This window comes from Megalopta genalis, chromosome 3 (assembly GCF_051020955.1).
Source record: "Megalopta genalis isolate 19385.01 chromosome 3, iyMegGena1_principal, whole genome shotgun sequence".
In the NCBI taxonomy this organism is placed as follows: domain Eukaryota; kingdom Metazoa; phylum Arthropoda; class Insecta; order Hymenoptera; family Halictidae; genus Megalopta; species Megalopta genalis.
This window is the reverse complement of record NC_135015.1, coordinates 7281607-7305719: the sequence shown is the minus strand read 5'-3', so window position 1 is coordinate 7305719 and position 24113 is coordinate 7281607. Positions and strand designations below refer to the sequence as shown.

The window sequence follows — 24113 nt, the reverse complement described above, 5'->3', positions numbered from 1 at the left end:
TAAATTCCAAATTAGATTGCTGGATCATGAATGAAATTGTTATCGCTTTCGAGAAATGTTTCAAGAAATTCTCAACTATTGATGTTCGATTCGAAAAAGGCTATTATGAAGCTACCGGTAGATAAAATATTAACGTCGTACAGCTTAATTTTTCAATTCCAATGTAATTAAATATATCACTCTGATTTTCTGAAATTTTTTATACTTATGGCGTGGCAGTGAAAGTATCGAATTTTTTTTCAATATTCATTTCATTTTTACAATCTGCCTAATGACGTTCAGTGAAACTTATAACACTGTCGAATAATATGGTCTATGTACACATAGGTATATACTTCCCCTACGGTTTGTACCGATTTTATGATACAAAACAGAAAAACTATACAATGCAGAAAGTCTATACAACGATGTTAGTTATACATATGAAATTTTGACATAAGGTTGAAATTAGTGGTTAAAGTGTTAAATAGTATAGACTTTTTCAACCGACCTTATGCAAATGCAATCCCGCACGGTATAATTCTCAAATTGTCGCCATTAGCGTGGCAGTCGTAGCAACATAAATCTTAATGAAGAAAAAGTGGCAGCTGGTTTTTTTTTCAAGCTCGAAAAGTTATGTGAAGAGAGGATTGCGCCACGAGTCTGCGGGACGACCTAATAGATTGGTCCGGTAATTATAGGCTTGCAAAAGTATCTGGTCGTACCTGTAGGTGCTAGGAACTCGCCGGGGCTACCGCCAGGAGGTGCAGGGGGCCCCTGTCCAGGAGGGCCCGTGAGAAATTCCGGAGGGCCGCCTCCCGCACCCGGTGGTGGATATTCCCCTGTCACCGCCACTGCGGCCGCCATACCCGCTAAACTCGCCGGGTCCAAACCTGTCAGGAACAGATTACGCACTATTCAGGGAGGATCGTATCCGGCCTGCTATCTCCGAACCCGGCTGTCATAATTATCGCGACCTACCTACCCGCTACGATGTTTACTATATGTACTAACGGTGGAATCCCGACGAGAGACAGTTCCGATCGCAGGATCGCGAGTTGATGTAAACCGGCCGGTACAAACCGACTAACTTGAAACAACCTATGCGTTTCGCGTGCACCATTCTCCAGCTGCGATTGTCTGAGAGCGATGGAACGATACGCGGTCCGATCGATTACTGAGAGCTTGCACCGCTCGCGTTTGCCGTCCCTCTCGTAGCGGATAAGTGATGATTATTAGACTGCGGATCTTTATGCGCTTCTAGTGGGCACGAATCTTTTCGGAAGAACTGCATCGGTCTCGCGACCTTCTGCGAGCGTTCACTCGTTAAAGATATCGCACTGCGACAAAGCTGGCGAAACTCGAGAAAGTGGGGTTTGCAAGAGAAATGGAAAGTGTTCTTGAACATGATCGGACGTTACTTTGTTAACCAAATTTATGAAGGAGGGGAATATCGCTCGTGGTACAGATTCGAGTATATTACGAATGGTCTATTTGTAGGATGGAAAATAGGGTAACGTAAATTATGTAAAGCAGCGAACTCAAAAATGTGGATGTTTTAGAAAAGTTTTTGCATGTGATCAGACGATTAGATTTAGGAACGAGAAGGATATTGCTCATAGCACAGACTCAAGTGCGACTCAAGCAATTGTCATTATAAGATAATTTCGTTTCATCTAAATTCTGTTTTCTTCGCAGTCAATTCGAATCATTAAATATTTATAATAAGTCCAATACGAAGCCTCAAAGAAGTGGGTTTGAAAACAAATCAAATCAAATTAATACATAAGATTTCGACTGGATCTAGCCGAAAGAAATCTCTACAGTATTATCTCGATTATTTAAATTTTGCAACATTAAAGCTAGTATTATCAGAAAAAAAATGCTACCTTCCCCGGTTTCTTGATAAACGGCGAAGAAAATATAAATTTGCATAAACATCCTCAGCCTAATGTTTAGACGTCGGATTTTATGCGTTCAAAATGGATATGCATTCATGTTCGTGGCTCGTAAGGGAGGCGGTTAGGTTCGTGAACGCGGCCTTTGGTTCAGTCCGAACCTGATAGAAATCTTAACACCTTGATTCACAGTAACGTGAAATATGTTAAGCATGTGTGTGCGAAATCTCGTCTACAGTGTCAAGCGACGACACGTCAGGTCGCGTGATATCTAGTCCGCAATCACGAAAGGATTTAAGAACGCCGCGGTATATTGTGGACGGAAGATACAAAAGCAGGTTCTGTATTTTACAAAATTTACAAACCAGAATTAAGACGATAAAAGCAAGGAACGTTCGTGTTGAAAGAAATACTTTTTTGCCTCGGTTGATCCATGAAGATCAATATTCGCATAAACATCCGCAGTCTAATAATGTTGGTGCTTATTTCAATGCTTCGTGGAGGCTCGTTATAAAAGGAATACATATTTTCCGAAGTTTGATCTCGATCTCTCTAAATGCATATTCTTTGCGTATTTCATTCTACTAATTACGACAAGGCTTTGTGCGTAAGAAAGACCGTATTTTTATCATGATACTGCGGATCTTTATTCAAAATGAAAACGATTCTTCATCAGCAACTATGGAAGTTACATACGAATTTATCTCCCTTCTTAATCATTTTAATTATTTAGAAATGTAATAATTCTTCTCTTTCGTGTTTCTTTTTCCTACACCAGTTTGTCTCAATAAACGCATTTAATCCGCAGTCTGATTATCATTACTGTTACCGTACGACAAACGATTCTTGTAGGAATAGTTAGAAAGCAGAGCTATATGGATTCGATGCGGTGACTCAGTTTCCAGAATACGGGTTCTCCGCAGTGGGAATGAATGAAAGAACAGCGGCGAGAGACACCACGAAACAGATGGAACAAGTTCGTTTAAATGGAATTCCGGCACTCACCTGGATTGCCCGGTCCGCTGAAGGGCGGTCCGTGAGGATGAGGGGGCGGATGGGCACCGAAAAATTCATGGTGAAACGCCACGGGCCCGCCGTAACCGAATTCGAACTTCTCTGCGCCGAAATATGGAAAACCGGGTGGCGGTCCATCTTCGCCGCCCAGTGCACCGGGATTCAGGTTCAGAGGGAAGCCCCTCATCTTTCTGGAACCGCCGAAGAACGGGCTCCTGCCCATCGACGTCAGTTGTTTTAACCTACGCTCCTTGCTTCTTTTATTTTGAAACCAGACCTGCGCAAAAGGGACACCAATAAGCCACGATCGCTTATTTTTGGGCTCGCGATGCACCAAAAATTGTGCGAGTTATCAAATAGCGTTACGGATACGTTGAAAGCATCGAAGATTGAAGAACACGATATCCGAAATGAATTTTGTACGATTACTATAGAGCTCTAATTTACATAAACCTTTATAACTCGATCTTATTCGAATAGGAAGTACGTTCGAATTGAAAAGTAAAATCGCAATGACCAAATTCTTCGATTTGGACGAGGTGATGGAACAATGGGAAGTTATGCTAAATTCGAAGTAACTTCAAAGTTAGACAGTATAAGTTTACGTATCTACATGAAAGATTTCCTGAAGTTACGTGACACTGCGCAGCTCACGCAAATTGAATACAGTTCCAAATCGTTCTGATTACAATTAAGAAAACGATATCGATGCACGAAAGTGTACGAAACATAGATGTAGACTGATATGATGTAGAAAGATAGATGTAGACTTCGGATTTTATGAATACATGAAAAGCATGAACAGCTGCAATTTGAAAAGATTCGAAGCCGGGATAAGATTCAAAGAATTGAAGGGTATCGGTAAATTACTTTTGATCGATTCCTTGCAACCGAGACAGAACATTTCTACTTTGCATAAAGATCCGCAGTCTAGTAATCGATAGCAATTATTCGTATGCTTGCAGAAAGTATTATAAGAACATTTTCTGGAATGCTTTTTTCTTAATTACGAAAAGAAAAATCTGATCTAACCCACGGGTGGACCAAGTTTCTCAGCAACGACATAACTTTCTAATAGCCGAGTCGATGATGTCTAAAGAGGAAGAAGGAAACAGTATGAACCTGTATCACTCTCATGGGCAACCCAGTCTCTTTCGCTAACTGTTCCCTGATGTGCCTGGTGGGTTTCGGAGTCGACGAAAAGGCCGATTTCAGAATCTCCAACTGTTTCGCCTTTATGGTCGTTCTCGGGCCTCGCCTCTTCGAACCAGCACCGCCGTCACCGCTACCACCGCCAGCACCGCCATCAGGACTTTTGTTCTCCGTTTGACTATCCCTCGTCTCGGGATCTCCATCCAAGGAACCTTGGAGTAACGCAGACGAACCCGTTTAATTATCGTTTCACGGAAACTAGAAAACGTTCGCCTGGCTAAAATTATACTACATTTATTCGTGTGAATGAAATCTAAACGGTAAAGACGTTTCCTTTTGTCGAATGCCGATCTTTCAAATCGGTTGCAACAAACAAACAATTGTTACGAGTGTTCGATCATCTATTTGTGCTGAATTGAAAAAGAACAGTCTTATTGAATATTGAACATCAAAATGAATAAATGGTGCCTTATACTGACGTAATATTTTTATACTGATATTAGACACAATATTTTTATAGAAATGAATAAGAAATAGCAGTTCTTCGCAACATAGTTCTTTGTAGCGATTAAGACACTGTAGTTATGAATTACAATTAATAAGCTATTTGAAAAAGTTACATATCCACATATTAAACACTATAAAGAACAGTGAGCACGATTTCGTGATCATTTCATTAGCTCGGGAATGTTTCGATCTTTAAGAATGACGAATTCATTCAGAAGACTGAAACAAGCCAACTGTTGATCTTAGTATACTGACACGAGTGCATGGTTACAGAAAAAATGCCAAAGTATGACTGCAAGCAAAGAATGATACGTTTATAAAAATATCTTTCGAAAAAATGTAGTACATCTGCACTCAAATCAGTTTTGAATGAAAATCTGGTGAAGCGTATCTCTTACACAAAATTCACTGGTGTATACATAAACATCGAAAAAGCTAGAGTAAGGTATAGTCGGGAGATCAACCAGAGCGTAGCATAATATCGATCCCAGCAGAATATGCACCTCTCGAAGATCAAACCCGTATCGTCTACCGAGATATGAAATAATAAGACCCAAAGTGATCGCAGAATCTAGCAGCATCAAAACAGACAGCAGGCAAGGTGGACAACAAAGGGTTGAACTTTCCACTCCGACTTCCTAAGTGGATTCGCAGCAACGCGAGTTATCGGCTGAGCAAACAATAACATTTTTTCTGCGAGCGGATTCTTAGCATCGGGTACACGATATACATATCTCGGGATCTTGATCAGCCGGATCGAGGTAACAACAATCGGAGCCAATCCCCCGGAAGCGATGCGAGACCCCCATCGGATTATCGTGGCTGTTCTCCAGTTGAAAGCTATACTCGAAACCGGTGGCTGTGTGCGCGCGTGTGCGTGTTCCTGTCCGCAGGATGTATGGACGCGTACGCGGCGACGTGTACGAGAGAAATAGGGGTCCAACTCTTCACGATAATCTATATATGCCCGGGGAGGTATAAGGTCTTAACCACGGGACAAAGAAAATGTTTGGACAGTGTCACACCGCGCCACGGGGGCCACCCTTCGCGAAGACACCCCTCCCTCCTCCCCCCGGCCACCAATCGCAGAGGAGACGCTCGTACCGGGTGCAGAGCGCGCGTCGAGCACCGGCGAAAGTGGGGGGGGAGGGCTCATTGTTGCCCTCGGACCCGATAAAAGAGCAGAAGCGAATAATAGACCGGGAAGACCTGACGCGGTTAGTAATTCGTGCTGACGCTCCAGGTCAAGCCACTGAATTTCCTCCCTCGCTCGAGGAGGGGCTCCAGACCGAGTCTCGATTAAGTCGTTAGTCGGTCCCAGTCAATCGGCCTTTGGAAATCGAATTTGTCGCAAAGCGAACGACACTCTAGTCCCGCAACCCTTCTTGTCTCGCGGGGGTGGACCAAGATGATTGCCAACTGCTAGGTCGTGAAACGTATGCTGCACCGTGTTGCAGGTGCAACGAGCAGCCTATCGTAGCAGTCGGAAATGTCGATGAGTACGCCACTCGATAACGCCGGTTAAACTGAACTTTAAAGAATTACTCCATTTATGGGAGTCTTTTTAAAACTTGCGCTGCTAAGAAGTTGCGAAACTTTGGGTCAAAGAGGAAGGGTACAAACTTTCAAGTGGATGAAGATCTCCCAAGTCAATTAAACACTTCCGTCTTGACTCATTCGGTGAAATTGGGGAAATGAGATCGAGTGGCCAGAGCTTCCCGTGAAACTCGCACAACAGCCTATTAAAATGACGACGCATGGCGTGCACGTTTCTCTGAATTTAAGGGGAGGACACCACACCGAGGCGTTAATCAATAGATGAAGTTTGAGATTTTTTTATAGGTAATTACTAAATACAAGATTTAGTCTTACTAACAGAATATAAACGTATGTTCCAACTTTGTTTTTCAATGTTTTCGTATTCGTTGTTTCCGAAATCCTTTCTCGTAGAACATTGATTGCTGGCCGTCACAGTTGGCAAGTACTGGGACCTCTGAATCGAACAAATTTTGTCGATTCATATACTAGAAACTATTACCTAAAATGTAACTTACGGGTTTTCAAAAATTTTAATAATCGTACAAATGGCCGCAGTTTCAAGAAATAATAACTGTTTTCATCCCAAAAAATCAACTCTAAATGTTTATAAAAAATTAAATAATTGACATATAAAAATAATCGTACGCTACATTGTAAAATACTTTATACAGAATATGTCTATCAAATTTGAAGTGAATCGTATGTAGATTGATTTTTAATTTCCAGATTTATCTGGAGATTTCGTGACGGCCATGTTAAAAAATGTAGTATCAAAAAGAACACATAATAGAAGTTTAGAAGATAACTTTCCTCTGCGATAACGTAAGATTTTTTTCAACTTTACCTTCAGTCGCGAAATCTTCGAATTTCAAAATACATTTCTTTGACGCTTGAAATTTTAAGGAAATAAAAATAAAATCAATTGTTTGGAACCGTTCGGGTGATGTCCTCCTTTCAGCTGTAAATCAAATCTGAATTTCGAAAGGTGCACAGAAAATTCTAAAGGTCGCGAGGAATCCCCCCCCCCCCCTTCCATCCCAGAAATTGGTGAAAAGATCGAACCGCAGGCTTACCTTGATCCTCCGAGTCTTCCTGCTTGCAAGGATCGGTTCCAAGAGGTAGGTCACCAGTATGGCCAACCGTCTGGTCACCAGGACCACCCGGGCCTAGATTATGGGACCCCAGGTGGGGGCCACCGACACCGCTATGATGATGGTGAGCACTACCGTCCTCGTCCTCGTCCTCCGATCCCGAACCCATCAACGAGTCGCCTCCTGCCGAAAGGTTGGACGATTCTGCTCGTAAACGATTCGAACCGTATGTTTATAATCACTTCAATCATCGAATCATTGAGTTCGAAAAGAGCGCCAGTCAGTTTTCTGTTCAATGATCGGTATTCGGACGCGATTCGAGCACTTTCGCGGTCAAAGTGAACGAATAACGTTCAGATAGAGAAAAGCCACTAGGTTCCAGCGGATTGAGAAATTCAGTTTCTCTCGAAATCAGTGATTCGATTATCACTCGAACCAAACTTCTCTACATCTCGTTAAATGCGTAAGTGCCTCATTTCGTTAGTGTAATTCTCTTATCAATATTAATGCGTTAAATGTGCCAGCATTATTGTCAACCGGGTAAGAAGAAATATTTCGTCATACCAGGAAGACAACTCCAATGGGCATGATGACGACTTTTTTCGTCACTGAAATTTTTAAAAGTACATAATACGTGGAGCGCATTACCCATTAAAACCTAGCGAAACCATATAGTAACACTTCGAATTTGTACAGTTTAGTTTAAACACCTTCTATAACATTTTTTATGTGCAGTGTACTAAGGATGTCAGGATTTACGAAAGAAAACTGCTAAAAACAATTAACCGGATATATATGTATATTTAATTAACAACGATTCAACTAAGCGACATTGAAAATGTGTGATTTATATGTTTTTTAAATGCGTCATAAAATATTTTGTCAAAATTATTGAAATGTCTATATAGTTTTAAGTATTTGTTAAATGCATGCTTAGATTCTAGTTTTATTATATCTTGCGGTATGACCCTTGGAGGGGGTCGTACACTTATAGGTCGGCTCACCGATGCGACGTTCGAGCCGGAGACGACGCTGCCAGGGCAATAAATGCACAGAGTAAGGATAATCACTTGCATGTGCTTATCCTGTGCCCCTGGCAACTTTAGAAAGAAAAACTACGCTGCCTAGTCAGTCGAACGACAGCCTTCGCAAGAGTAATTGCATTTGCTCGGTTGTCTCCTTATCCTATTCTTTCACATCTTCTACCTTCTCACCTTGTTTCTGTTAACTAAATAAAATACTATTTTGCTCTAAAATAACAGTTTGAGTTCCTTGCTTATGCATAAGCACCGATACCCAACAAAAATAAATAATCATCGAGCGAAAAGAGCTTTTTTTAATTACTTTATCACTTACACTCAGCGTGATAATATGACTTGTCACGAAGAAATTAATCTCCATTGTGAAACGTGTAGCACAAAAGATAATTCGCGGGTCAACAGGTTAAGGATAAAAACACTTCAGGACTACGAATCGGTCGTTTATGCAAATACAGATTTTCGTCAATCAATTTATTTGCGTCGCGAATGGAACGAGAGTCGAGTTACATTTCAACAAACTTCCTACGATATCAAACCTCGAACGAACGTGTACATTATAAATGCATAAAATTGGTAGCCCGATAACGGTGAAAGTTCATTTCCATTTGTTACATCGGACGTTTGAAAAGGGCACAAACTCACGCACGGTGAAACATCAGCGCCGAACGGCGCAGATAACGCCGGCAAAAATTAACCATTACCCGGAATATTATTTGCAAAGTATCTTCACAAAATTCGATCCCGTCTCAAAATGACGTCGATCAACGTCAAGTTTAGACGAACAAAAGCCTCGGAGCGCGACAACAAGCAGGAGGGGCGGTACGCAATTTATCAATGACACGAGTAAATTTGTCGGTGCTCCGTACGAAATTACCAATTAAACGCGATTACAATTATTCGCTTTTGAATAATGCGACTGCGGCGGCCGGTGCCGCGAGCAATCGGTAGTTTTTCAAAGAGCAACAATTCGCTGAAGCCAATTCACCCTGCCCCCTCTCCTACCCTCTCCGGCATTATAATTTCGCGTGTTCAGCGACAAAAGACGGTTAGGTAAAAGTTATCGGATAAACGTTCCTGATTGATCGACCGGACGTCGCGTAATTGCTGCGCTTTTCACGCCCGCGCCGCACAGACGATCACAGCGAATTCGACAACTGACAAATGGCCGGCCGATGATAGAGATTAATGTCGGAAACGCGCGGCACATCCAGACGTCACGATGTTTGATCATCGAAAACCGGCAATTCGTCGTCCCGATGGCGAACACTTTTCGCGGGGAATCGAGCCTCGAGGATACTACCCAGAAACGCGAGTTCCCTAACCGCGCGAACCTTTCGAGTGGAAGTTGTATCTTCGTCGAATATCGACGTTTCAGCAGCACTACGGTCAACTTTGATTCGTCTTGGTAGATGCAACATTGCGTCGGTGGTCATAGATTGCGGACTTTTATACAAGTTCGCGTTCTGCTTATGATTATGATTCGTTCATGATTTCTTGTTTCACAATTGCCGAAACTATAAGTGCGACTAACAAATACTTTTGTACACTTATTACAATCAAACTTGCGTTGGGCGTTCATTTTTTTTTGCCAAGGTTCCATTAATGAAGACAAGGTTTTGATACAGGACTTATACACGGTTTTGTTAGGAAAATTCTTAGTTATCTACATTTCATTTTGTAACATTTGCTAAAAATGGACTGATAGATACGTGAAAATTGTTATTATCAAAATTCTTGGAAACGATAACGGCGATGATATCATTTCACCGTGTGCTTCGATGAATCGGCGATATTTAACATTTGCGTTCCCATAATACCTAATAATAACTTGTTTACCAAATATTTATTAATATGGATACCTAATAACAGGTGTGTTATTAACACGCAGGATTATATGCAATTAACTAGTTAGCTGTAGCAATCTCTTTGAAAAGTGTGTAAGTTACTGTAATTATACTGTATATATTTGATTTCCTTCATATTTCGTTTAAATACAACATTTTTGTAAAATATATAATTTACTAAAGATTATCGAACTGTATATTCAATGTATTCTTAACCAGTTAATTTTTTTGAACGACGAGTGTACTCGTCAAGAACAGCTAACTGGTTAAACCTTGAAGCAATTTCGTTACATCGTCAACTAATAACTACCGAATTAGTATAAGAAACTACTGCAAATTGGAACTAATTATACGAGGTCCCCATGAAAACAGTTCCCAACATTTTTAGAGACGTTTCAATTTGCTATATCAGACTTTTGCAACCTTCTTACACCTTATGGACCCTGACAAAGCTCGATTCCCTCATTAGATCTTAACGAAAGTTCATTTCCAAGGTACAGTAATTTCTCCCTAATTCGCGCTCAGCTTGCGCACAAAAATGGACAATTTTGGAAGAACGGTTGTCAACAACTATAAGAACGAGCCGCAAGGCTCGAATAATTGTGTCTCCTTTTCCCAAATTGTCCATTTTTGTGCGCAAGCTGAGCGCGAATTAAGGAGAAATTACTGCATCTCGAAAGATCGTGTCATCGTCTACGTCATACGCGATAATCAAATAGACGAGATCTTTCCTAGAAAATTGATATTCCTCGAATCGCAACGATCCTCCGGTTCGACGAAAGCAGTTCTGCTCGATAATCGGCGCAGGTTCGGCGATCGAGACGCGACGGGACGATTATGACGCGTTGGTCTGACGCGCGCGTAGACGCGCGTCCCGAAGACGGGACGATCCCGTGCTCCCTGCCGCGAGAAAACGAAAAAGAGACGGGTTGTCGGACGTTTTGCGGTTTCGACGTCGGCATCGAAGCGACAAAAGGTTCGCCCCTGCCTATCGACCTTTCGGTTTTCGTTTCACGGCTTACACACGAGCGAGGCCCTCGTGAAACCGAGCTGTTCTCCTCCTCCCTTTCTCTCTCTCACTCTCTCTCTCTCTCTCTCTCTCTCTCTCGGCCTTTCTTTCTGTCTCCCTTTCTCTCTTTTCCTTTCTCCCTCTTTGTTTCTCGTTAGGCTGGTGGCTGACGGCGCGGGTACACGCATGGTGTTTTCACAGCTTGCCGTTCGTCGACCGGGCTAAAACCCCCGTGAAAAACCAACCCCCGGCCCCTCTTTTTTAGAACGAGCCTGACTCCGTGAAATCTCGGGCGTCGGACGCGTTCAACTGTGATCCCCCTGGCCGAGCCGAGCCCCCTCCCGGTACCCTCCGAAATAAGAAGAAATAAAAATTTTTACGCCCTCCAGTTTATTTTTCTCCGCCTCGCGGGATTTATTTTGTTGGACAGCGAGAGTCTGCCCGGCCAATGAGCAACGTGTATAGGTACTATTGTTTTGCATGACCGGTTCGGCTCGATCGACGTTGGAGTGATTGTTCTAATGATCGAATGGTCGATTAAGCAAGAATGCTTTTATTAATTTATAGCTTGTAATATCTTCGCCGGTGATTGGTGGAATGTGGATGAATTGCTTTGATCAGATCGAAGAATTCGTCGGACGTCGTAAAATAAACTGCTTTCGTATTTAAACCTGATTTTGTGTGTACATTCGACATGCGCTACTTTCGCTCTATTAACTATTAATGTATTAGCCTGTTAATATATTCTTCTGCTTAATTATCAAGACCTTTGCCGATTTCGTAATGTTTCTAGATTGTTTTAAAAACCTCTGGTACGGCTATAAGCATTTCACGATATACCTTGTTGAAGACAGTATTTTGCATTAACCGTTTGCACTTGAGTGGTGACACCACTAAAGATTGTTACATCGTGTTATAAAATAATTTTTGCATTGTCATGTTTGTTTATATTCAAGAGACTGTTAAAAGGATAACTTTTGTATGAGTTACAAGACTCTATTTTATATACATAAACTGCACTAAGTCATATAATACGAAATAAAGTACGTCAGAAAAGCTATCTTCGATTTAGAGTTAAAACGACTTCGAGCGCAAAGGGTTGATATAGATGGCCACCGCAGTTTGCGGTATAAAACATTGTTGTTTTCGAGTTCGATGGCTTCTACATATCGTTTAGCAGCATTGGTTGCTACACAGTTAGAATGGTAAATCGAGTGCTTGGTCGAGTAACTTGGTTCAAATACGAACTTGCAATATACTCGAATCTACTATATCTAAAATATCTTCCATCTTGTAAGTTTGTCTTATTGTCAAGTTAGAAAGATTCATCGGTGCAGTTGGTATTGGCGACGAAGGTATTCAAACAATCGTGGCAGTTACGAACTGTTTATCAGGTCTGTTTCAAAGACCTTTAGAAACGCTGGAAGCGATTCATTGATGGAACGGCGTAGAGCTGCTTTCAAGTAGTTTCCTAGAATTAGTGTAGGACATAGTAAACAACGAACGAGCATAGATATTCTTGTGCTAGGAGTATTGAACTCTCTCTCTGAACGATGGTTTTTAATAATATTTATAACTTTTTATTAAATGATATTATTAAATTGACTTTATTGAATGTTCTCTTCGTGTTATAATGTTTTCGTACGCTATTATGTTTTGTTTCGTTGTCGATAAAACGTCTAACGCAACAGACATCAAGTTCCTTCACATCAGGATTCGAACAGTTAATCCGCAACATTTAATAACAGGATTAAGACACACGTCTCTAACAATAAGTCATACACAAGAATAGTAATTCGTACTGCTAAGCAGTACTAATGTACGTATAATACAATGTGTATACATATATGGTTACGCCGCGTAAGTTCTATGAAAGGTAAGAATGCTTTTATTCTTCGCTGTATAAACGCGGCCTAGTCCTCCTTCTACACGCACGTCGCATTACGGTGTTACGTTAATATTTCATTTACATTTTCCAAAGCGAGAAATAACGTTATTCACTGTAATCCTTATTATCACACTACCACATGCTTACGTAAGCTCTTCTGCATAGACCCGTTTACATCCGTCGAGTGTTAAGAATTTATTCGGAGGAATATTCCTGGTACCGGTGCATGAATATTTGATAATCATTTTATCCGTTCAATGGAACTTTCCATATTCTTACGATGGCGTCTCGTGAAACGAGCGTGGAAAACATTTTTGAAATTATTTCAACAACTGTTCCGAGGCTCGATATAAAAATTAATGTTAAAAATGTTCCGAAATTTTCCTGTTCGCAGGGCAAAATCACAGATTCGAAAGAAATCGCCAAAACATCAAGAAAATGTGAAACATTTATTTAGAATTCATAGACCCACTAGAACGTTATCGCTTTCTGCAAATAAGAATTTTACTAGGGCATAATTAACTTTATATTTACCGAATAAGACACATTAAATTATTTTCTTAAAAGATATTCAAAATGAAAGAATAAGAAAATGTAATATGGCTTACTCGATGAATACAAAATTAATGCCCAAAAACAAACCAGAAGCACTATCCTATAATACTGAATCCCAGAGAGTAAAGTTTGTTAATTTAGTACGAAACTAAATTCTCCAATAATACCAACGTAAGATTCTCTTATTCGAATCGAAATCGTTCGTGCACATAAATGCTGTAATTTCCATATGGCAAGCTGCGGAGCTCTCAAATGATTTCAAATGCTCTCAAGAGCTTATCAAATGCTCTGTCTTAGATTTCTGCACTGATTCTAAAGTATCCCGCGTACCGTTCTCGCTGTAAAGCGGCAACAATTATAAAATAGTTACGAGTTGGAAGTCGACAGAGAAGTTCGTCGACAAGCTTCTGGTGAGCTCTGCTTAAAATTCCGATCGTTTTAAATCCCACGGAGAGAAAGAGAAGAAGATAGAGACGGAGAGGGGGATAGAAAGAACAAGAGCAGAAAGGACGGAGGGAATCGATATCATCCCGCAAGCGGTTCCGCAAATCCGATTCAAATGGACGATAGAAACAAAGAGGGGACGATTGTACCTTTCTGTGTCGCCTTTCTCTCTCTTCTCTCTCCTCTCTCTCTCTCTCCCTCTCTCTCCCCTTCTCTCTCCCTCCCTCCCCCCACCCTCCCCGTTTCTGTGCGAGTGTAATCCCAACCCCAGCGGTGGATAACGAGGGACAATGACACTTGTAACTCACCATGATGACCGTGCACGTGATGCGTGTCCGGCAGCGGCTTGCCCGACAGGTAGTCCTGCTTGCAGACGAACTTGTTGTCGTCCAGGACGTAGAGCTCCTCTCCCGTGCTCATCTGCTTCCGACACACCAGGCAGGTGAAGCAATTCAGGTGGAAAACCTTGTCCCTCGCCTTCCTCACGAGGTCCTGTGGGCTTATCCCCTGGAGGCAGCCGCCGCATTTCGTCCCATATCGCCTGCAACAGGCCAGAACAACAACCGCCACCGTAAATAACCGAAAACATGTCACGGGTTTTATTGTATTACTCGATCTAAGTCAAAGCCGTAGGCATAATAAAACTATCCGCCGGTCGAACGAATTACCGAATGACCTCACACGGGATTAACGCATCGAAGCCTCTTGGTGCCGAAAACATGGCCGACCGGAGCGCTCGATTCTTGACGAGTTCATTGTATAGATTCTGGCATGGCTAGTTTGTACCTTAAGATTAGTGCATTTTATGCATTTATGACTGGAGTCGGGCAGTATTTTATTCGGACGACCCATAAGGATTAACGAATACAATAGAATAGAAAATCTATACTTGATTTGAATAGAAATTCATTCGAGTAAGAAGTTATTTATTATTCGGATAAGCACTTATTTGTACGGTAATCTGTACTAAATGATGTCGAGGTGTCAATTTGTGACTTGAGTGCTAGAATCAGTAAAAGAAGAAAATGCTGTTCCTGTTCGTACAACATTTTTATTTTGCCTAAATGTCTGCAGTCTGACGGTTGCTGTACGAATGTTTAAAAGGTGATATTTTAATTAGGATCTAAGTATCTTGACGCAATTCTGTGAAGCTCCACCTGTTCTTCCAGAATGAAACTAAATTCTTGCAAAAGAAAGAAACATATTCGAACGTGGTGTAGATTTATAGATTTATAGAAATATATCCCTATTTGAGCCGTTTATTTTGAAAGTGGCATAATACCGTAATGAAAAGTGGTGACTTTTTAATGTTTATACGAAATTATTTATACTGAGAAAAATATCAGTATCCTGAGATAACAAATACAAGTAAATCTTCTCGAAAGTTAGCATCCATATCTTTAAACGTGTTAAAACGCAAACCCTTAAATGTATCGACTTAAAAACAAAGTGATTTATGCCACTTTCAAAATAAACAGCTCATTTAATTGTGTGCATACAATAATTACTTTCTCATTATTTGCTATTTTCTCAAGAACTACAACGCAAAAATATTTGTCGAAACTTCGCATACATTTTGTTCTCGGAACGCGATAAGGAAGATGGGTTAAACGTTTCTTGCAACAACATACTGCGCAGATGTAGTTCCCATCACATTATACACAGCAATGTTTCAATAAATTATGTCACAGTCCCGTTTTTTACGAAGCAAAACCCGTTAAATCTTAAATTTTTATTCAGATCCACGACTGGCCGTAGTAATTTTTATTTCTCCGGCGCCGAAAAGCTGGATAATGAGCGCACGCGTCTCAATGGGCTTTTGGGCGGACCGTGATTAATCGTTAAGCGCGGTTTCCCGACGCAAGTTCCTCTCAGAATCCCTGCTTGGCCAGCGGCGCTTTCTTTTTCTTGGTAACTAGTTGCGCCCGTATCAACGCGAAAACCAGGGCCGGAGAAAATAGATGTTTGAAATAGTAAACGGACTATAAGTATTTTTAACTTTTCATGTAACACAAAATTTAGCAAAAATAAACTTTTTTTAAAATAGTAGTTACACATATGGGAATAGCATTTCAAATATATTTAATCACGTAATATCCACACATGTGACTACTATTTCAAAAAGAAGTTTATATGCCAAATCCTATATATTGCATGGGAAGATAAAAATATTTATAGTGTATTTGTCCTAGTGGAAATACTTTTTCCTCGGCATCGCAGCCCGGTAACACGAATTTAGCCCTTTGTTTTCTAGCTGGTGTGTCCAGAACCTAATTTTTACAAGTATCCTGCTGCTCCTGTTTGCGATTTAATGATCATTTTGTTTAACATTTGCTACTTGTGGTAAATTAATGAAGAATTGTTCTTTTATGTTAGTTGTGCTTTAGTGCGGAGAATGCGTGCACGAAAACAAGAAAAAAGGTTTGGAAACTATGTATAATGCAGTTTATAGCATAATTGTAAGCTTTACAGTACGGTAGTAAAGTGTTGAAGTATCATAATCTCTTTATAGCAAATTTGCTAAAGTGATTTTAGCCTAAATTAGTTCCTTAAGCGTTTCAATTATTACAATACGAGCAACAATAGATTCGGAAGCGATAGCACATGTGGAAGGTAAAACAGTGCATCGATGCAAAAGATCGACGTTTCGAAAATGCATCATCAACTGAGAGTAACAGGATGGTCGAAATCAAATGGCTTTAGTGTAGTAAATTTTACCTGGTACAGGAAACCATCCTATAACACGGTAAATAGGTTCCCAGAAAATGCCATTTGTGTGAAATCGTGTTATATGAGACCCACAGTCAGTACAAAAAGGAAGGTTATGTACTGAAAACGTATTAGAAACGTTTGTTTTTAATTCCATATAAGCAATTTAACTTTCATTAAAAATATAAATGTATGTATGACATAAAATGAAAAAAAAATATTATTTTCATTTAATGTAACCTTAACTTATATATAAATTATATATAAGTAATTATATATAATATATAAGTAAATATAATAATATATATAATAATTATAATATAATATAATATATAATAATATATATAAGTAAATTATATATAATAATTATAACATAATATAATATATAATAATATATATAAGTAAATTATATATAAATAATAATTATATATAATTATATTATTATATATAAATTTCTTCCTCATCATTACTCAGTACAATCAAACAAGAACGTTTTTTCGGTTGAACGATATCATCTTCACTTTCTTCTTCTTCATACAGATTTTTTACACATTCTATCCTCTTTAAAAAATCTGTAATTTTGGTTTGTTTGCTGGTTATGTCAAGGTCATTGTAAATTTCATGGTATAAAGATAGACAATTTTCAAGCTTCCTTCTGAATTTTCGACTTCTTTCAGCGAAAGGTTTTATATATTTATATAATATATTAATTATAATAATTATATTTTCACGTAAAGGCGCTATAGTTCATTATTCCTTTCTGGCATTATTTTAAGGTAATTTAGTTTTTAAATATGTTAAACAAAAATCATGTTGTCCAGTGCTGTAGAAGTACAGTGTCGTACGAAGGTCTTCGCGAGTTTCTTATCGTGTTAGAGCGAAACAGTGTTATAAGTTACAGTGCTATAGCTTCCCGCAATTTATCCTATCATGTTAGAGCGAAACTGTGTTATAGGATGCCGTATCGTAGGAGGGCTACCTGTACCTATACCCTATAAGATACTTTTTTATACTTTTATACTTTTATGCTCACCTTATGCCAACCTTAATATTTTCATGCTCAAAACTTACTGTATTATAATAATTTAATGTAACAATTGTACACTTAACTAAAGAAAAGAAGCAACGTAAACATTTTGACTCCAAAAATAGAGAATCTATTGTTGCTGTATCAACGTGTACCACCATTTTTGCAACACACGTTTCCCTCGTCGATTTGAAATCACGACGGTACATCATACGGTCGAAGTTGACCCGTGCAATAAATATTGAGTTCCATGGAAGCACTACTTGTTCAATCATTGTCAACGCGTTAACTCACAAAGGATCATCGCGTTCATGGTGCGACTCTTTTTCTACTTATTCGTTTCGACATTTTCATTTTTCCCAGCGTCGCGGACGTGTTGTGCACGCGATCGCTTTGTAGCATCTCCTGCACACAGAACGAAAAGGAAAGTCAATGTTGTGAGAGGAATGACGTTTATTGGTCCCGGTGCTTGCAAGTCCTGTCATTAAGCCGCGCGACTCGCAAACGTCGATAAAAGAAATATGGTGGTTCTAAAGAGATGGGACTTTAACGTCCTCATAGAACATAAAAAGTTAAAACCCTTCGGTGCAGTAAAAGCGCGTCTCGCGGTTACCGGCGGTCGACCGGTCGATTTTTTCAGCGGGACGCGTCCTACTTGTTAATTTCGTATTAGTCGTCTCTTATTTTTCCTTGGCCGTTCCGCTTCTTTGTCGTAGTAAAGCGTTCGACGATCTCCCGAGGGGACCGACAGAAACAGATTTCATAGGAGACGAGGCCGATTAATTCATTTTACACAAACTCGCCTCGTAATGTTATCCGAAGCTATCGTTGGTCCCATTGTTGGCGTCTTTCTACCAGCAGCTTCGTTTACGGTGAATTGATTATGATGTACGAAAATTCGAAACTTCGCCAGAAAACATAATTATATTAAATATCTGCTTATTCGTGTTGGCAATCGCGGCGAAATATTTACCGGTGTAATAATGTTTGCACACGTCGCTCTGAACGCGTTATCTTCTTATGCAGCTTCACTGTGGAATTTACTTACGGGATGAACGTATTTACTTACGATTAACATTAATATCGCAATTTAAAGTACCTTTAAAATTCAAATATATTTATTACAGTTCGGATATATGTATGAATTCCGTACTCTTGAACGATTCAGTCGACGATTCATATGCGACAGATTCTATTGTACTCGGTAAGAATTTATTTCAGCCGTATAACATTAATGATTGTGGAAAGATTGTTGCAATATTTCCTACACATTGGAACAATTAAGGGGAGGAATTAGTTTCTGTCCAATCCTCGTTGCTTATAACTGATGCAAAACGTTCTCATTTTGCATAACGAGCCACAGTCTAATAATCACAATGCCAATGAGTTTAACTAAACAGATAACGAGATAACAGATGAGAGATAACAGATAATTAAAAACAAAGCGAGGTCACGTTTGTTGCCAAAACTAGCGAACCCTGAGATTCTCTTCCGAAGGCTATCGTGTCTGGCCAGCAGTAGCGACCAATAAACGTGCACACTGTTCCGAGAGCAATGGACCCGAGCCAGGACATTCTAAGGATGCTGATCAACATATAAACTTACGTCACAGTCGCGCCGGTGATACCATAAACACGTTGCTGGCGGACTTAGCGTGTTATTACTTTTTTTCTGCTAAATGACAGCGTAAACCGTACTTTTATGGGATTTTAAATTACAAGTTTCTAATCTTGACACGGTGTAACATTACACAGTTACACACGCGCGAACACATAAATCACGGGGACACAAAAAACTCTGATGTCCGTTGCATAATTCATGTATTACATACGATAATGATCAATAAACAGTTCGATGAAACAAATTCATCACCGATCCGGACGAAACGGTAAATAGAACACTGACAAACACATCTTCGTAAATGAAATCAGCTTCAGGGAACAGGTTCTTGGTAGAGATCGGTCGAAGTATAGTATAATATTTATGTATATTACAAGAGTGGATGTGAACCTAGTTGGATAGCTTCAAACATTTCTCGGATACTTTAAGAAAAAAAAGGAACGTCAGTTTTCTGCCGAGGTCTGAGAGTGACTGGTATGCACTGCCTTATAAAAATGACAAGATTTAATTAATTTAAATTTTTCACTACTTTTGTAATAATGTGTGTTTGATTAAAGAAATGTATTCAAGAATTTTCAATGGAAGCAGCTTCGTGATTTCAATAATTATAAAATAAGAAATGTGATATCGTTCATCTGCATAATGTCATCTGTTTAATGTTACAATCGCAGACCAACAGTTAAGAATTTAAAAAAAATCTTCAAAAATTGCAATAATGTGATCCATAAAACATCAAATTAATTAAATTTATTAATTATATTTTTTATTATTTATAATTATATATATTTTATACGTTTTATTGTTTATAATTTATTATTATAATTGTTACATTATATTTAATGTAACAGATTCGTTTGAAGTTAGTGTTTAAAAAAGAAAATTATCGAGAGTGTCGTCAAGATACAATTCTGTTAACACTTTGATTGCCATGCTATCAACCTCGAACATTTCATAAAATTAAGGTATTTTATTTAATACATCATTAATTATGAGTATTTTATTTCATAATCGAATTAAAATTGAAAAGTTAAGTTGTATGACGCCAACTATTTAATTTGTCAACATTCTTGCCTTCTGCAAATCCTGATTAAATTAGGAAAATCTAATAGATTAGCGTAACAATTAGTTTTCAAAGACCAAATACTCCGTCATCCACATATGAGTGACGCGGCAATTAAAGTGATAATAGGCTTCTGTTTAATAAAGTAATAAATAGACTACGCGAATATTTACACAAAATGAAAATTACTTAAGTTAATTGTACGAAACGTAAGTCTAATAAAAATGTCATTCCTCTTATAGTCATTTCAATAAGTTACACATAATATAAAGATGCCCTCAAATTGTTTTAATGTCTTCACAGTTCTGTATTTGACCTAGTCATTCTCGTCAAAAATGCAGAAAATCCGCAGGCTAGCAATACCATGGAAGAAGGGTGCAAGTCGTTATCCGCGGTCGTCGAATCTTCGGCGCCGGTCGGCATGGATCCCACGATCCGATGAAAAATCCACGAAACGGTAACACCACAGCCTAAATGATCGCCGCTGCGACGCGACGGGCTGGCAGAGATCCTCGGAGACGTGGCTTGGCCTCGTCTACGGGACCCCGTGGAACCAGCACGCACCACATACATAAACTGCAGGGTCCGTGCCGAATCGTGGTCGGGACCCACCCCCTTTTTTTTTACCGGGCCCCGGCTGTCCTATATTTCTTGCTACACGCCAGAATTCCAGCGTGGCTCTTTACGCTCTCCTCTTTAAGGGAGCCCGCTGCCCACACCCCTTTCTTCCCCGACCTCCTCAACCACCATTCGACCCCCGTCCTCCGCCCTTTCTATGGCTCGTCGTTTTCTCACACAGCCGAAGAACCCCACGAAAACACAACGTAAGCCTTTCTATTAATGATTTTTACGGCCAGCCTCCGTTTCTTTTTCTTCTACGAGGAAGAAAGGACCTGCTGCGCCTCGCGCGCTCCCCATAAAAAGAGAAAATCGTTGGTCCAGAGGGTGGCCTCGTGGGGAACTCTCTCCTTCCCCTCTTTATCTATCTATGTGTCTCTTTCTCGTTCGGTGACGTATGCGTTCGCGGAGGTTGACACGGGCCCGGCTAATTGCTGTAATTAATTAAACAATTCCTGTAATTAAACCAGCGGGGTTGGTGCGCGAGGCGAGAGAACAACCCGAACCCGAGGGACAGTGAGACGAGCCGGAGCAGCTAAGAGGGGGCCAAGGGGGGCAGCACAGGCTGGACCTCTGCAGCCCCGACAGCGTAATGACCACTGGTCAAGAAATATCTCCGGCTTCTGCTTCCGTGAGAAGATTGTTAGGAACTACGCGTACCCACTGCTAATTTGGACAGGTTGATGAATAGTTTGAAAAAGTGTGCCGGCTGATTATAGGATGCCTCGCGGTAAGTACGCCGCGTAATAGTTATAGATGACTGCGCCGATCGATAAAAGGTATCCTTGTAGGCAGGTTGCTGCATTTTTTTTTTTTTGTCGCGTCTACTTCGTTTCGGCCGTCACGCCTCTTTTTCTTGTTTCCATGGCAAACAAAAGGCTACTTGACCGAAACGATACGCTCGTGAACGGGCCCGCGGATGGGCGACATGGGACACGACGATCGATGCAAAAACACGCTATTATCGCGATTGGTGGGCTCGATACACGGTCCCTATCAATGTCGTCTCGTTCCGCATTATCTATTTTTCTACGATTTTTTTCGAAGCAGTTCTTGGCAGTCCTGAGAAATGTCTCGGCGATCTCAATTTTGTCGTTTCTTGGATAACTGAATTTCGTTAGCGGACAAGACATTTTTACTACTTCGAACGTGTCTCGTTTACGAAGATTTCGAAATTGCGAAAAATAGGGACACGTTTCTCGTATTTCAGTACTTTGTCATCGTAGTGACGTAAGTGCCATTTTCCTGCGAGACACAAGCAGAATTATTGTTTACCAACGTGTATATTGTTTATTGATCAAATAAGATAATTCCGAGCTTATAAAGTTACTATTAATTATTATAGTAACTTTATAATCTATTTCACTTTTCTTTTTAACATTTTAGTATGTATGGTTTACATTTCAAGACGTATCAAAATTCTCGATAATGTGACTTGTACCACTATGATTCTAACCCACTCATATGTAAATAACAAATACTAGTGTCTTGATCACCCGTTGCTGTATTTTAACCGAGTCTAATTCGTAATTAAGATTTCTAGAAAGAAACTGTTAAGTATGAATGTTATTCCATTCTTTTAAGTTGGAATAAAATTCTGTTCTTTTCTTCACAATATTTAAATATTCAACGAAATGTAGACACACAGTAAATACAAATTTTCTTTTTCTTCTAAGAAATTATTATAATTATATTATAATTATATATATTAGGTCTACCGGAAAGTTCTGCCTGATAATGTCATTGCAAATTTCGATAGATATGCACATGTTCATTTGAGACAACAAATTGCATCACAATTGCCATCACGCTGGCAAGAGGTCATAAGTAACGACGGAAATTATATTGTACAATAAATATTACTAAATTTATGAAAAATCTACTATTTCCTTTCATTTCTTAAACGGACAGAACTTTCCGGTAGACCTAATAGTTCTAAAATAATTATATATTACAATTATATATTAATAATTAATATATAATTTTTTAGTAATAGTTTTTATTAATAATTATATATAATTATATTATACTCCTAGTCACCTATTCTAGTCAAGAGACAGTCTAGATAGTCTAGATCGTAGATAAATGTTTTAAAATAGTACCACTATACCTACCAAACACTGAAAACTACTCGAATGCATCGTCTTATAAAAATAACAAGACAGAATTTATTTAGATTCTAGGAATTGAATATCCAAATAAAAATGTTCAAATATGATCGTTACAGACTGAAGTTGAACAGTTTTCATTTCGCGTGTCCATGACTCTAATATTTTAGCATTAGATCACAAACAAAATTGTCCAAATAAGTACATTTCCCATATGTAAAACGATTTTCTGTAAAAATCAATAAACATGAAATCTCTGCAACTAGATAACTGTTCTATTATCCGAACATACGTGTCGCTCTACTTAGCCCGAATAATCGATGCTCCACTGTATTAAATTTCATCAAACTATACATTTCATTGTATTTTTACATTCGGATTAACCATAAACGCATACAAATCATTGTCCAAACATGTGCTCGAATAAAGAAGCTCATTGAATGATTTCCCATCTGTACAATTTCAACGATTATTGCAATGATAAAAACCATGAAACCAGTCGTTTGGCCGGTGCGATGGTAGTAATTTCACCGTCAACGTTTCCATGAAAAATCAGGTAATAATGAAAATAAGATCGCAAGGATCGCTGAAAGGAATCCGCGATACGAGGAGCGCGGACTCGGCCGATTTTTACCGCAACAATCAGCTCGATTCAATACCGTCAGAGAAGCCCTGTCTTGTCAAGCTTTCAGCAAGCTGTAAAGAAGAAGGCAGCTCGTTTCAACGTCTGGCTTTTCCGGCGGTGAGTTCATCGGGAAGCTGCCGTTTCCACGCGGCGAAGAAATAATGTGGGTCGCGGGTCACGTCGGACACGGTGTTCCGTCGGGAGCCGCGATAGCAATAAAATAATGGAGAAACGAAGGGGGTCGGGGAATCGGGTCGGCCCGATACGCGATACGCCTCGCCGAGGGAAAATTTCAAACGGACGTGTCGAGGCGGGAATTTGAATGCACGCTAGCGACGTCGGAAGTGCAGCCGGATAGAAGCGCCGAGCATCAATTGAGATATATT

The 24113-nt window shown here is 39.7% G+C and overlaps 1 protein-coding gene across 3 annotated transcripts in view; it reads right to left on the bottom strand.

The window, feature by feature from the left end:
- Positions 1-24113, bottom strand: part of Lim1 (LIM homeobox 1) — a 54124-nt gene that overhangs the window by 2972 nt on the left and 27039 nt on the right. Inside the window, exons 3-7 of one of the 3 annotated variants that reach the window (XM_076519740.1) lie at positions 14269-14501; positions 7163-7384; positions 4014-4255; positions 2883-3168; positions 705-893 (exon numbers count right to left, since the gene is read on the bottom strand). In XM_076519740.1, the coding sequence (XP_076375855.1) occupies positions 705-893; positions 2883-3168; positions 4014-4255; positions 7163-7384; positions 14269-14501 (1172 nt within the window). The remainder of the gene's footprint in view (positions 1-704; positions 894-2882; positions 3169-4013; positions 4256-7162; positions 7385-14268; positions 14502-24113) is intronic. The other 2 variants (XM_076519741.1, XM_076519743.1) reach the window with 2 other exon arrangements.